Raw genomic sequence first — 16,025 nt, 5'->3', positions numbered from 1 at the left:
TTGAGTGGAAATGTTAGGGGGTCGTCTTATACGCCCAGTCGTCTTATACGCCGGCAAATACGGTAGGTAAAAGGTTTATTAGGCCTGGATCCAAAGGAAGGAACATTTTTATTTCCTATATTTCTCTGTACATTATTCATGTTGGGAAGATATGCAAATCTTTGAGGGGGAGGGGGAAGAGAATTTGATTGAGCTACTGTAATAACAGCTGACATTTATTGAACTCTTACTATGTGATAGACACTGTCCTAAGTGTTAAAGTATGTTAATTCATTTAAAACAGTAAACTGAGAGGATAATGCTATTATTATCCCCATTTTGCAGATGGAAAAGCTGAGGCTCAGTGAGGTTAAGTAAGTTGCCCAAGATTATGCATCTTGTAAATGGAAGTGCCAGGGTGAAACTCTGGCTAGTGGCTAATTCTGAACCACTTCACTCTGACATCTTTCATTAATTGTAAGATTAATCAGCCCAGATTCTGTGAGTCCCCGGTCTTCTTCATTTTTTCCTATGAAGACCAGGCAACATTGTAGAAATAATTGGTTATTGTTTGGCTGTAGTAAAATATCAGGAAATGAGAGTATATTTCTCCTATGGCGAACTCACACCTAGTTCTGCCCAAGTTGCTCTTTCCTTCTACTGGGCAATAGCTTAGGAGGAGCCATAGCTTTCCCAGTTACAGGCATTTATTAAACATTCTCATACTCAAGTGCTAAAAAAACCTAGTCTTACCTAACTCAACTACACTTTCATTTGAATGGAATTTAAATTTCCCTTCCCTCCCAACAGAATTGAAAGGAGTTTCTTCTTGTTTTTTGTTCTGCCTGATTTCCCTCCAGCTAGTGGCTTTTCTGACTTCTCTAGACTTGGAACAAAGAGAAGAAATGTAAAATAAAAAATAAAATTAAAAAAGGGTCTTACTAAATTGTAGGTACTCTTCTTATCTCCTGTACTGTCCCCATGATAGGTGCTCAAATGGTGGCTCAGCCTCTGATGAGCCCTAATACTCAGTGGGAAAAGGTCCTTTCAAGAAACTCAACCCAAGTACTGTCCACGGTCCACTCTGCCACACCAAAAATTGAGCATGCAGGCTACTCCTGCTGCTGCCTCCCCTTTTACTTCAGCAAGGTCAGCCAGCATCTTACTTTTAAACTTTTCTAGATAAGAGTGAGACATCAGACATCTCATTCCAGAGTACAGAGGCTGAGCTCTCCCAAGAAATCTCTCCCTCTCTCTCTCTCTCAGTGGTGCCATGGGGTCCTGGAAATTGAGGAGCCTACTCAGAGATGGAAAGAGAGGGCATCACAGTGTTCCACCTGGGTGACAACTCTCTTCAAAGAACTTGCCACCCCAGCACACACCAAATTTCCCATTCATTCCCTGGTTAATGAAAGAGCCTTGGAGTAGGTATTGGGAACCTGTTTTGAAATCCGATTCCCCCTAACAGAATGTATGAATTTGGATAAGCCACTTAATTTTATTTGAAAGTAAGTGAATATTTAGGTGGCCTTCAGTTAGTCTTTCAAATACAGACATAGAGCACTCAGGAGGAGAGTCTATCAAGCATGTTCTTACCCACTGTCCAGGAAGTCTTGACAGGGCAACTAAGCCTCTTCTTAATCTCAGCGAACACCTTTTGGGAGTGATGACTTAATTTCATCTTATTCTTGCTTCCTTCCATCCAGGAACCTATCAATGCATATTTAGATATAGGAAATCATACAGTGTCACCACCAAAGATGTCACTGTTCACCCGCTGCCTCAAGAGTCAAACATCATGGTTGATCCTTTGGAAGCTTCAATTCCATGCACAGGGTCCCATCGCTTCAGGTGCTGCGTGGAGGAGGATGAAGACTACAAAGTCACTTTCCAAGTGGACACCCTGACCTTTCCTGCTGGTAAGATGCCAACTGCTGAGTTGTTAGGACATAGTATTTTTTACAGGGAGAGTCTAAAAGTTTACTCTTAAAGTAGACATGGGATTGCTTCAGAGACAGAATATAACAGAGTGAATTCCAAAAGCCATTATTACCTTCTCTTTTGTTTTATTTGGCTTGTGGCAAAATCTTGAGAGTTTGTATCAAAGTATTAAAGTACCTTCACAAGTCTTCCACTTCCTCAACATAGCTGACCAGACATTCTGATAGGCCCTCCCTCCAAGCTATGAATCAACATACCATAAAAGTACCACAAATCCTCTTAAATGCACAGCTGAGAATGCAAGAAAGGAAGAGAGATAACCAAGTACCAAACATAGAGAAAAACCTAGAGATAATGTTTTAGCTAAAGTTAGGCTTCCTCGAAGGCATCTGCCAATATAAGAAACCCAGAACCTTGGCTTTTAAGGCTCTGCAGGCCATGGAAGAAAAGGTCTTCCACTCTATGCAATAACTAAGGCACCCCTAGCCCACCAGCACAATGCCAGGACCCTCAAAAGGGTCATTTAAAAAATACACTAGAAAAGCAAAGTTCACCTGCCAGAGTTAAGAACTTAGCCTTATCTCTAGGTGAGCAAAAACTTTCCCAGAGAATTATAACTGCCTTGCCCTCATTCAGGTTGGGAGTTTGAATTTATACTACCTATGTGGTCCACGAACTCCAAACTGAAGAGGTGAAATGGTCTATTGGTAGCACCCTATGGCACTTGGTAAAAAAATAAGCTCAAATACTCTCTGGTAGAATGTCCCATCATTCAAGATCCCTCAGGATTCCTACAAATGAAGGTCAACCAAATATGAACTCACACACCCAAATGTCAAAACACAGACACCATCATGAGCAATTTATAGTTATTCTTTCAAGAATTGTTCTTGAAGACCTGCTCAATGCAAAACATCGAAGTAGGCCATGAAAAGGAGAAAAAGCAGTTAGGGCACATATACTAATATGTAGACAAGCTCTTGTCATAAAAAACAATGCATATAACAATAACTATTCAAATGTACAATACAGATCAAAAGAACAATGGAAGTTCAGAAAAGTAGGGACCAAGTGAGCCTGGAAAGTTTAGAGAAGATTGCATGGTATCAATCTGGAATCAATCTGGACACTGAAACATTCAGACATTTCAACATTCTGTGTTTCACATGCATTCATCCAGTGCTCTCTCAATGTGCCAAACACTGCACTAGATCCTGGGAGGTGGAAAGAAAAATAAGACCAGGTACCTTCTCTTCAAGACCTCTTAGTCTAGTGGAGGAGACAGATCCATAAAAAGGTGACTCTCAACCAATATGGTGAAGGCAAGACAGGATAAAGGCCCAGGACCTGATGGGATTTACCTAGGACATTCTGAAAGGCATTCTGAGTGTCCCCAACTGTGTGAGCACAGAATGGTGAGGACTTGCTAGCATGCATGCAAGTGTGGGCTTGCTTACTTGTAAGCTGGAGGCATTTTAAAAACCACATTAAAAATCATTATAGCACATTCCTGGGGAATTCTTGCACAAGTGTATCCATAGAGGATCATTTTAACAAAATGTGTGCTTCAGAGACTCATGTTGTGACTTAACTCTTTCAAACATTCTGCCTTAGCAAAAGAAGTTCATGGAAAGCAAGCGTGTTACACATTCAATTTCATGGCAAAATCAATAGTCTCCTGGTGTCCAAAACATGTCAACGTGTTCTGCCACTTCACCAATGCCGCTAATAATTCAGTCCGGAGCCGGTCTATGAAGCTGAATCTGGTGCCTGGTGAGACCATTTTCAATTATTTTAAAGCGTTGTACTCATGGGCAGGAATTTACCTATTTATTCACTCCCACATTCATCCATTCTATAATAGATGTTGAGCACCTTCCTATGGCATGCCTTAGGCTAAGGATGGGGGATTTGAAAAGAAATAAGCCACATTTCCTAGCTCCATGCTCGGGGAGAGATAGATGTTGTCAAGAATGTAAGTGCTAAACTAGAGACTTTGTGGGTGGCCAGAGAGGCTGCCTGGTAATAGATAGGTGGGGAGGAAGTGATCAAGAAAGTCGTGCAGATGAAATCATATTTCAGCTGAGTCTGGGAGGCTACACACTGCACAGGGCAGACACGTGCCTGAATTCCAGCTGGAGGGATTCTGATTTACTTGGACTGTAGTGAGCCTGGATGTTGGTATTTTCTGAGCTCTCCAGGTGATTCTAAGATGCCAGAGTTGAGAATCCCTTGGGTGAAGGCATTATATCCCTAAGGCTCCTGGAAACCTGAATATCTCTCATTTGGCTGAGCCCATATTAAGCTCTCATTATTTTCCATGGCTGAGATAGTCCAGGTAGCAGAGAGAAGTTTCCCGGGGCCTGGAGGTGGGAAATAAATCCTGTTAGGAAAAGCAAGTGCAGATTAAAGTCAGATGCATATGGAAAACATTAAGAGGGTTTGGAAAGCCAGGGACAACATAAAGATTGGCTACTTCCAAAAAAGTCACTGAAAGTAAAGGGAAAAATGAATTTAAACATCAAAATTCTACCTGGGTCAGACCGCATTCCCACTTTCTTTTCTCCTCCTCTCAGTTGTCCCTTTTATCTCCACGTTTCCAATGCAGGAGAGAACATCACATGTCGAGATCCCATAATAGGTGTGGGGGAGCCTGGGAAAGTGATCCCGAAGCTCTGCCGGTTCTCAAACCTGTCCAGCAGCCCTGCGAGTCCTGTTGGCGGGGTCATGACCTACAAATGTGTGGGCTCCCAATGGGAGGTGAAGAAAAGCGACTGCATCTCTGCCCCAATAAACAGCCTGCTCCAGCTGGCCAAGGTGATCCTCAAACCTTTGACTCTGAGGTCTTCGTGGGGCATCTGTCTGGCTTATCATGTCTCAGCACTAAGGAAAAGGGGCTTTGGGCTGGTTTGTGTTGTTCTCAAAACTACGTTTATTTGTTTCTTTCCAAAAAAAGGACAAACCGAGAAATGCTTAAAATTGGTTTAAATACAAATATGGAGGTAACAAAATATGTGTTTTGCTTTAAAAACAGCTATATACCTTTACCTTGTCTTCTCAGTCAGTACCTTCTATGTGTTGCCTGCAAGGGGTAGGTAGTATTATCCTCACTACCTGCTGTCCTTTGAATAATTTTTATATTAAGCAAATAGCTCTAATCTTTTAAGAAAGAGGAGCAACATAAACAAATAAGATTGCCCATTGCAAAAAAAAAAAAAAAGTTGGGCTTTATACTTTTTACAGGTTTGAGATTTCCTCAATCCTTAGAGGTAACCAGTAGTTACAGAAGAAGGGACTAGCTTACCTCTCTTACCTAGAATAGAGATTACTGTCATGTAGTAAGGGAAAATTCTTTTCTTTCCATCAAAATAGATAAATGCCATCTCATACTTAAGTCATTGAAACTTAGCGACTCCTAAAATTCCATGAGTTACAATAAATAAATACTGATGAGGCAACTAGTGGGGTTATAGCAGATGGTGACATCTTCAGGCAGCTGGTTCCAAATTCTCTCACCCTTGGAGGGAGAATTGAGGAAAAGAGGTGATATTGACTTATGCTTTATCTGGTTCTCCTCTTGTCTTATACCAAATTCATTAAAAATACCTACTATGTACAAAACATTATTATAGATGCTATCAGGGTAAAGAGGCCAAATCTGATTTGATAGATAATATGACATTAAATATACATTAATTTTGGTTAGGATAATCGGGAAGTGCTGCTTGAAAAACTTGGCATCTGAGTTGGACCATGATGGACAAAGCATTGGAGATATAAATTATCCTAATTGAGAAAGATAGAAAGCATAATTTGGACTCAACATTGGACCATGGTACCAATTCTAGATACTTAGATACATTGTCAATATAAAAGAGGCATGCTGGCCTATCACATTCCATTGATTTATCCATTCAACATATACTGTTGGAAACCTACTGTGTCCCAAGTCAGATGACTGTACTATGTTAGACATTATGGGATATGAGAAGAACAAAAAGAAATATAACATATTTTTCACATTGTTAAGGAGCTTATATTTAATTGGGGACATTGAAATTAGAATACAAGATGACTTTCATAAAAATATCACAAATGTGAAGTATACTAAGTAAGATGAATACTTATGCATTCAAAGGAATAAATTTCAGTGTTGGAACACTCATCAAAGTTCTTCATAGAGAAGATCTGACCTGAGTTAATTCTTTAATTTTAAGTATGAGTTAGATAGAAAACACAAGTGTGATGATTACAGATAGGGTGACAATATCATTTATCATAGAGACCAGGACACTTTTAGAAAATAAAAGAGGGTCTGTTAATAATTACATGGTGACAGAAGTTATATACCAGAACTGTTCCAGGAAAATGGGGACAGTCACCCAACAGAGGAAATGATTATAAAAAGGAAAGAGTAGCCAATGTGCTTCCATACGGACCATCTGAGTATCAGTTTCATTCAACTTTAATCTAGTTCTCTAACAATCACACCTCCTTTTATTTTCTCAATCAGTCGTCAGGTTGACATATGTTTTTCTGTTCTCCTATGTGTGAGGTCTTATGTAATATTCCATTCTGAAGGGCACACACAGTTTAAAAGAAAAATAAGTTATTTTATGAGATATACTCTTGGGTATGGATAAAAAAGGAAACTATGGATAGGAGAGATTTTGTCATGGACGGATCAGCATGATCTAATGACCAAACTGATTGACAAGTGTTTCATTGGTTTGTGTTGGCTTTTGTGTTGCTAGGCTTTGAGCAAGAGCCCCACTCAGGACAAGAAGCTGCCTACATACCTGAAGGACCTTTCTGTCAGCACAGACAGGGTGGCACATGAAGTCAGTTCATCTCCGGGGAACCTGGGAGCCATTGTTAACATCCTTGATTTGCTCTCAACAGTTCCGATCCAAGTGAATTCAGAAATGATGGTGGTGAGTTTGTTTAAGCCTTACAGGAGTTTGGGGGGTCTTGTCTTTTCACCCCTCAGGACTTGTGGTGAAGAGAGATAACACCTCCCCATTATAGCTTCTTCTCTGTCATTTCCAGAGCGGTGTCCTAGTTATGAGAGTCACATAACATGCTCTGCCACCTATGGCTTTTAGGATATCAGGGGGTTCCTTATTTTCATTTTGTGACTTTAAGAAGATTTCTTTAGTGAATCTCTGCTTTAATATCTTCATTAAAATAGAATGAACTATTATCTTCTTCCTAGGAAGAGTAGAAATCAAAGGCTTTCAGAATAGGATGCTCAAATGTCTAGCACTAAACATGAACTTTGAAGCAGTCAGAATTCTGGGAGAAAAGAGAATTCACCTGCAAAAATGCTGATGAAGAGACTTGAATGAAAGGTTGTTTCAAGACATAAAGCCATGATTTAAAAAGGGGGAGGGGGGTGAGGTATTCAGAGACCAACAACATTTAGGAGCCATTACTATCCCTGGGACTAAAGGAGAAAGAGGAAACAGTGTACCCACAGCTGAGTGAAAGCTGAATCCCTGGAGGAGGGCTCACTTAGCAAGAGCTATAGTCTCAGAGGGATATAGCTATTGCCAAAGATGTGCTTAGATGGTGTGGATGGGGGAGCGGGGTATGGTGGGTCGTAGAAAAATCTATTTCAACTTTTTCTTTTCCCACCATCTCGTCTCCTGCCAGTGCTTCCCATTGGCCAAACCCAACCAGGGATTTCCTAGGGCTGCTATTCCAAATTGCCACAAACTGGGTGGCTTACAATGACAGAATTTTTTTCTTCCAGGGTTTTCAAGGATAGAAGTCCAAACTTAAGGTGTCTGCAGGGCCATGTTCCCTCTGAAGGCTCCAGGGGAGGAGAGTCTTTCCTTACCTCTTCCAGATTCTAGTAGTGCTAGGCTATCTTTGGCTTGTGGCTGCCTCCTTCTAATCTATGACTTGCTCTTCACAAGACCTTCTTTCCTCCATTTATCTTCTCCTTTTCTATCTCTTATAGGGACAATTGTCATTGGATTTAGGGCTCACCTAGGTAATCCAGGATGGTTTCCTCTCAAGATCCTTACCTAAATTACATCTTTGAAGACCCTTTCTCCAGATAAGGTCACATTCACAGGGTCTGTGTATGGAACATGTCATTTTTGGGGCCACTAGTCGACTAACTATAGGGCTCATAGTTTCAGAGAACAAAAGTTTAAAAAGGGTAGAGAGATTATATTGAGAGAAGGCACACATAGAAAATGACAAGCCTGAGTTTATGAGAGAGAGAATCAAAATGTTTAGCAAAAAAAGAAAGATGCTTTTGACAACAACAGCATTGCTCATTTGATGCTCAGCATATGAGAGGGTCTTTTGTGACTACCTTGTGGGTGAAATGCCAGCCACCAAAAAGCCTTTACAAGCTTGAGGTTAAAGATAAAATAAAACAATTAATGAAGCTCTCTGCCAGCCTACTGAATTGGCCTTAGTGGGTGGTTCTCACTATCACTTTTGCTGAATCTTTAACTAAGTCTCACTGTCTTGGAGACCAACCCATCCTCTGCTAACTCCCTGCCATAAGAAGGTGGGTCCCAGGTCCCCACAGCCTATGATGCCTCCTTTTCCTCTTACCTATACTCACTCAATCAGCTTCCAAAGAGATGGTATTTTTTCTCTTGTATAATGGAAAGAATTGGTTTGATTTGATCCCATGTCATGTCAATTACAGAATGTTCTTTCTACGGTCAATGTCATCCTCAACAAGCCCATCCTGAGTACATGGAAGGTGTTACAACAGCAACAGACCAACCACAGCTCACAGCTACTAGATTCGGTGGAAAGATTTTCCCGAGCATTACGGTCAGAAGATAGCACCGTTTTGCCCATCTCCCACACTAACGTGCAGATGAGGGGCATGGTAATAAAATCTGGCTCTCCAAAACCCTACAAACAGGAGTTTGTTTTCTCAGACTCCGACCTCTGGGGCGATGTGACTATTGACGAGTGCCATGTGGAGAACCTGCAGCCAGACACATCTATTGTCACCGTGGCTTTCCCAACTCTCAAAACCATCCTCGCCCAGGATACTCAGGGGAAGAATTTTGCCAACAGCTTAGTGATGACAACCACTGTCAGCCACAAAATAACCGCTCCATTCAGGATTTCAATGACTTTTAAGAACAACAAGTCCTTAGGTGGGAAACCACAATGTGTCTTCTGGAACTTCAGCCTCGCCAACTATACAGGAGGGTGGGATAGCAGTGGGTGCTATACGAAAGTCGATGGGGACAGTGTCTCGTGCAGCTGTGACCACCTAACATCTTTCTCCATCCTCATGTCTCCTGACTCCCCGGACCCTGATTCTCTCCTGAAAATACTGCTGGATATCATTTCCTACATTGGGTTGTGCTTTTCCATCCTGAGCTTAGCAGCCTGTCTAGTTGTGGAAGCTGTGGTGTGGAAGTCAGTGACCAAGAATCGGACTTCCTATATGCGTCACATCTGCATAGTGAACATTGCAGCCTCCCTTCTGGTTGCTGACATCTGGTTCATTGTGGCCTCCACCATCCGGGATCATCACTATGTACTCAATGAGACAGCTTGTGTGGCTGCCACCTTCTTCATCCACTTCTTCTACCTCAGCGTCTTTTTCTGGATGCTGACTCTGGGCCTCATGCTCTTCTACCGCCTGGTTTTCATCCTGCATGATTCAAGCAAATCCATTCAGAAGACTATTGCATTTTCTCTCGGCTATGGCTGCCCTCTTATCATCTCCGTCATCACAGTGGGTGCCACGCAGCCTAGGGAAGTCTACACGCGGAAGAATGCCTGTTGGCTCAACTGGGAGGATACCAAGGCTCTGTTGGCCTTCGTCATCCCAGCGCTGATCATCGTGGTGGTGAACATGACCATCACGGTTGTGGTCATCACCAAGATCCTAAGACCTTCCATTGGAGACAAGCCCAACAAGCAGGAGAAGAACAGCCTGTTTCAGATCACCAAGAGCATTGGGGTCCTCACACCACTCTTGGGGCTCACCTGGGGTTTTGGTCTCGCCACTGTGTTCCAGGGAAGCAGTGCTGTGTTCCATATTGTGTTTACCCTCCTCAATGCCTTCCAGGTAAGTTCTGAAGTGCCAGCCTTGCAGGTAGTATCTAGGCAGGTGGGACAAATTAATGATAGAAACACAAACAGGAGTGGGAATGGGGAAGGATTTTAGTTCAGAGGAGGACCTAAAGAGCAGTAATCACAAGAACTCAACAAGGTAGAAAGGACACGTTCCTCTGTTCCCATGGAACCTCATACCTCTTATCACCTGCATTATAATTTAGTTGCACATGTGGCTCTCTTCTAAATGCCCTGGTAGTACAAGTAGGAGGAGAGTCCCTTACCTACACTGGATTTTGCTATTTACCCAACATTATCTTGATGCCATCTATTACCTCCTAAAAGAAAAAATCCTCTATATAACCAAGTAATTGCTCCAGTTAATTGCCACAAGCATTAAATGAGATCACTCTTTGAAAAGTCAGGGACTGCGTTGGTCTTATCTATCATTATATACCTAGTACCTAAAAATGACCTTGGCCCAAACTATGTGCTGAAAATAACCATTTGACAAATGAAATGAATGCTATGCACCACATAGAATGTTCTCTGGAAGCACTTGCTGAAGAACAAAAGAATGAATGTCTTATGTAAGGTGGACATTCTGTTCTATTGAGCTAAAATGGAAAAGGCGCCCTCTTTGTTCTCTTGCAGTGCATAACTCATTATAACACAAGCCGATAGGTTAGAAAGCTTCAGCCGAGGTACAGACCACAAGCCTTTGGGGCACAAGGAGGGAAATGCTTAATTCTGATCTCATGAGTGGGTGGGTAGGAAACACAGCCCCCCATGAGCTGGTGAGGAAGTAGGAGGTCTGGAGGTGAAGTTGAGACAACACCCCTGGATGCAAATTCTAATTTCTGCTAATGGGCCCAAGACTCCAAATTATAGAGCTCATGTCTGATGACATTTATAATATGCCTTGACTAGAAGTAAATGATGATTCCACTCCATGGCTCAGGCCCTCATCATACTATGTGAGGGCTGCTGTAGGCATAAGAGGTATGTCTAATAGCATAACCAGCAGGATCTCCACTTCACAATTGGGGGGAAATAAGGAAACAGAAACTGCCCTGATAACATAAAACATTTAAAGTCCCTTGGTGTGGACCTACTGCATCTCTTTTAACAACATGTACTAGGCTCACTCCATAAACACAGGTGTGGGAAGAGGTAGTACAAATTCAGTGCCAGGTTAGCAACACTTCCTATTTTGCTGAACAATAGAATATAAGTGAAATGCACTTCTTCCCAATTCTTTTTTTCAGGGACTATTCATTCTGCTCTTTGGGTGCCTCTGGGACCAGAAGGTAAGAACATGACAATTTCATGCTCCTGGAAAAGTCTGAGGTGCTCATGGGAAGTAGAATTTACGATGGCTTTTTGTTGTTGTTAAACAATGCAGGTACAGGAAGCTTTGCTGAAAAAGTTTTCTCTGTCAAGATGGTCTTCACAGCACTCCAAGGTAACTTTTTCCTTTGTAGAGACTTCTGAAAACCCTTCTCTCTCCACAACTAGTTTCGGCATAGATGATTCCAATGTTTTTGCTTCTCGCCTGATTCAACACACGCTATGGAACTATCATTAAGATGCTGTCCCCACATCTTTAAACAGGGGACAAATAGCACAGATAATGTCAACTGGAGGTTAAAATCAAATTTCAATGAGAAATAAGCAAGGAGTGTCTGATGAAACTCAGGGCCGTAGAGAACACAATTTGAGAAATAATGATGAATAGAATTTTCTATAATTTGTTTTGGAAAATAACAATTGCACTCAAATATATTTCCCTGTTTACATATGTCAGAAGATACTAAACTCGATAACAATAAAAAACATTTGCAAGTAATTTTTCTAATACTGGTGATGATATTCCAGGTCTCATGGGGCTCCCACTTGACTGGTTTTAAGGAGAAATTCATGCTTATCCCTGCTCTCACCTTGAAGTGGGATGATATTCAGACAGTGACCACTAGAGGGCAGCAAATGAATCTGACTAGAGAGAAAGCAGAGCCTTGGTCTGACACATTTGCATGTAATTGTCTTTTTTTTCTCGTTTCTAGTCAACATCCCTAGGTTCGACGACACCTGTATTTTCTATGAGTTCTCCGATATCAAGAAGATTTAACAATTTGTTTGGTAAAACAGGTAGGTAGTGACCCCTAGGTACTCCCTGGGTTGAACCAAACAAATTGCCCTGATGGGGAGATTCAAACCCCTGCTTTCCCAGTCCTCACTTCATGACATTTACAATGCCCTCACTGGGGGCAGAGGTTAAATACAGGAACTTGCTTAGATTTTCCCCAAACCACCAGGAGGCTGGTACAGAAGGTAACTTCCTTCAGTGGAACAACTAATAACTTCTGAGGAATAAGATTTGGAGAATCTAGAAAAGCCTGCAGACAGCTGTCTGTCAAAAGGGTATCAACCCTAACAATGGGGATGTAAACTGCCCGCCTTGTCAAACACTGACCACTCTTCTATTCCTGTGAAATGCGACTAGGTGGGTCATGTTTCTGGGCTGTGGTGCAGCAAAGAATATGTTCAGAAAAGCATATTATAGAAGCCCATGCTCCTGGTTCCTTTTTTTTTTAAGTGCATGTTTTACACATTGCCATTTATGAAATTATGCATACATATATGAGGGATCCCCAAGTCAGCTATGCTATCCGAAACATGCACAGGTGAGTGTTCACCGTGGAGGCACACAATAAATAATATTAACGGCTTTGGGCAATGAGTCTCAGCTGTTTGGCAAGTTGAAACTCTGTGCCACACCGCTACGGTCTCCATGAAAATAAGCAGCGCAGTTCCCTTCAGCTTCTTGAAGCCAACCAGGTCTCACACATGTGGAATCTAGAGTCCTGTTGATGCTCCAGAGCAAGGCTTTTCGTTGTTAAAACTCCAGAGGACTTGGTGTTTCGGGTTCTAGTTTGAGGCATTACACGGAACTGGAGGGCGTTGGCTTTTGATTTTGAAGGTCACGGATTGGACCTGCTGAGAAGGGACCCACAGGGTGTGTTAGCACTGTTGCACTTGACCATCACTGTCGCTGGAATGTGTTTGCCCTTTCCATTAAAGGGAAACTAGTGAGAAGTCTATGAAATGATTCCACATAACATGGAAGGCCAGGAAAAGCTGTCCATTATTTCTGAATCACACAGACAAAAGTTGGAGTTGGAGCTGTTTCCGAGGTCTCAGGGCCTGGGATTCCCCGTCATTGCACTCGGTAGCCTCTCGGGTCATAAATGCAGCTCCGATGACCTCGTTGAGGGGTCCATAATCACTGTGACTTTGGTTTATGTTGCCAGCAGCCCCACAGGGGCCCCCAAGCAGTGATGGAAACCTTGTTAGCAGTGGCAGTTCACCAATCTGATGGTAGGGTGGCCACTGTGTCTCTTCCCTTGCTCGACACATGTCCCCCACTCTCCCTGTGCTTCATCCCGGCTTACTGCTGACACAGCCTGTGTGGTGGCTCCGGGTCCCCTCCCTGCTGCATTCGCTCTCAGCACTTCTGTTAGCATCCCCTGACTTCTCCTCTTTCCTGGTCTTGCCTTTTCTTCCCCTGTAGTTTTCTCTTTTCTTTCCATCTCTCCCTTCCCCCCATCACCTTCAACTCAGCTTACAGACCCTTCCCAAGAGCTTCCCCAAGTCACCCCAATCCAAGGGGACCAGGAGGTTCCCTCCTATGGATGTGCCATGCATGTGGTGGCATGTGGAGGGCTGCCCATGTGGAGACTTTCTGTCCTTTGTAGAAATCTGGCTGCTGGTATGATGGGAAGTAGTTAGTGCTTGTCTTGTCGGCTGCCTCGCATGCTTGAGAATGACAGATTTGTCTGTTCTCGGGCACTGAGGAGGGTGGGCATGGGTTTGATTCTGGCACGGCGAGCTTACCTGGCTCTTGGATTAGAGCTCCCCTTCGGGCCTTTAGAAGAAGTCCCCCTACCCCTTCCGTGATCTCCCAGGCTGGTCTTTTGGGCTAAGCTGCTGTTCTGTGTTTCAGGAACCTACAATGTTTCCACCCCAGAAACAACCAGCTCATCCTTGGAAAACACATCCAGTGCTTATTCGTTGCTCAACTAAGAACAAGAGAATCCAACCCATGTGACTCTCGGGGAGCAGTGGCTGTGCTCTGAAAAAGAGGTCCTTTCAAAGCCCTGGGAAACGCATCCTCTCCACAGGCTTCTGGGAGCTGATGCCGAAGAGACCTTTTCAGTAGGGAAGAGCCTTTCTTGTGTAAAGAGGGATGAAAAGTAATTGTTCCATTTATTTTGCTGCCCCACCCCCACCCTTTGTGTGATAGCAAATGTGTATAGTATTTAAGTGAAACTCAACTTTCCCAAAGCCCAACTCTCTGTCTATATTGTAAAATAGAATTTCAAGGAGACATTTTCACTTTTCACGTTGGCCACAAAGATAAGCTTTCATTAAAATAAGAAGTAAAAATGCTAGTACCTAGGAAATACTTTAGTGAATTCAAGAAAGGAAGGAAAAGAAGGAAGGAAGGAAGGGAGGAAGGAAGGAAGGAAGGAAGGAAGGAAGGAAGGAAGGAAGGAAGGAAGGAAGGGAAAAATAGAGAGAAACAACATTAAGAACCACATTTTCAGATTTCCATGTTCATGATCCAACACAATTACTAGACAATACAACATTGAGACTTAAGAGGTGGCTCAAAAATGGAAACTAAAAGAAAGCCATGGAAAAAGTTTAATACCTCCCTGGTATTTTCTTAGCAAAGAGGGGGGGGGGGAAGAAGTGTGGGGGGAGAAATAGAGAGTAAATTACATCATCAGAATGCTTTCAAGTGGATAATAATATTGACCAGAAATTGCATGGAAGGGGACATGATCCTACACATCTATTTTTTTTGTGGAGGTTTGAGCTAAGTGGAATGAATATGCAAAGGAAGTGTGGTAAGCATCCTTTGTCTGATCCAAGCAAGTCCAACTGCTGATTATATTTTTATAGTTTATAGTTTTTTTTATAGCTTATCAGAAAAGCCTTATGTTTTGGTTTGTTCCACATTTTGAAAGCAAAAAAAAAAAAATGCGTGTTTTTTTTTTATCCATTAATTGCCAAATGTGATATATTGCACTGAAAACAGATCCCAATTGTCATATATTATATGTAACAGCTTCCAGGTACTTCTCTGTGCATTATAGACTAGATTTTAATAATCTAAAGCACTGTGTATTACTGTTATTGTTACTGTGGATCTAGTGGGCTTTGGTGTGTTGTGTAGCTCTCTATGTATTAACGCTCTCAGTCTTTAAGTCTCCAGACCAATATACATGTAGAGTTCTGTACAGTGTAACTTGTGTTCATTCCAACCACTTGGAAATCTTCCGGAAAGTTCTACAGCTGGCTAGTCCAAGCTCTCACTGGCACTTCCCCTTGATGAACAGATGGTGGAGGTTTTCCCAAGAATTTGATTATTTGTGATTTGTGTGTGTCCGTGCCTTTCATACAAATACAAATATTTATTAAATTTGCATCCTTATTAAAGTCAACCATGTGCTGCAGCTACAGCAACCATATATTCCAACCAAAGTCATCATGAGACAATAAAATGTGGGACTACCTGGGAAATGGGGGCCAGGCGCTCCTCATTCAGACCAAGGACCTGCCCACCAGGAAGATAGGACAAAAGGGGCTGAATGCAAGAACCATTAGTTTATCAAGGTTCGAAAGAGTTTTCTTTTAAAATTTTAACTCATTAAAAATCTCTTTCTTTTAATTCTAAAGTTTACCCTGGCCTTCTTTTCTTCATGGGGAGTGCGGGAGGTGGGGGGGTGGGGGGGGAGGACAGGTGGAACAGATAGAAATATTAACAATGCTTAAAATAAATGAACTCTTTATTTCTACATATTCACGAATGGCCTAGACATGACTCCCATGTTTGCTGAAAGTTGTCGCTTCATTATTCCAACTGAATAGTTCATTATTTAAAGCCCCTAAGGGAAATGATCCTTAGGCTACAACATTCTCCAGGGCGCAATCAACTGTGGGCAGAGCTCAGCACTGAGAAGGTGGAGGACCCGCTAGTAGAATTA

At 42.3% G+C, this 16,025-nt stretch overlaps 1 protein-coding gene across 4 annotated transcripts in view; it reads left to right on the top strand.

The window, feature by feature from the left end:
* ADGRF5 (adhesion G protein-coupled receptor F5) overlaps nt 1-15,709 on the top strand; it is a 101,685-nt gene extending 85,976 nt beyond the window's left edge. For 3 of the 4 annotated variants that reach the window (XM_006776419.2, XM_015572216.1, XM_015572217.1), the window contains 9 exons: nt 1,686-1,898; nt 3,535-3,693; nt 4,529-4,737; nt 6,675-6,854; nt 8,594-9,985; nt 11,241-11,282; nt 11,378-11,437; nt 12,036-12,120; nt 13,976-15,709. In XM_006776419.2, coding sequence (XP_006776482.1) covers nt 1,686-1,898; nt 3,535-3,693; nt 4,529-4,737; nt 6,675-6,854; nt 8,594-9,985; nt 11,241-11,282; nt 11,378-11,437; nt 12,036-12,120; nt 13,976-14,055 — 2,420 coding nt within the window. In that variant the 3' untranslated portion in view covers nt 14,056-15,709. Of the gene's footprint in view, nt 1-1,685; nt 1,899-3,534; nt 3,694-4,528; nt 4,738-6,674; nt 6,855-8,593; nt 9,986-11,240; nt 11,283-11,377; nt 11,438-12,035; nt 12,121-13,283; nt 13,351-13,975 lie in introns of all 4 variants that reach the window. The other variant, XM_015572218.1, reaches the window with a different exon arrangement.
* The last annotated feature ends 316 nt before the right edge of the window (nt 15,710-16,025 follow it).

This window comes from Myotis davidii, unplaced genomic scaffold (assembly GCF_000327345.1).
Source record: "Myotis davidii unplaced genomic scaffold, ASM32734v1 scaffold167, whole genome shotgun sequence".
Taxonomy (NCBI): domain Eukaryota; kingdom Metazoa; phylum Chordata; class Mammalia; order Chiroptera; family Vespertilionidae; genus Myotis; species Myotis davidii.
Note: the sequence above shows the minus strand (reverse complement) of the source record. Positions and strands in the feature narration are given on the sequence as shown.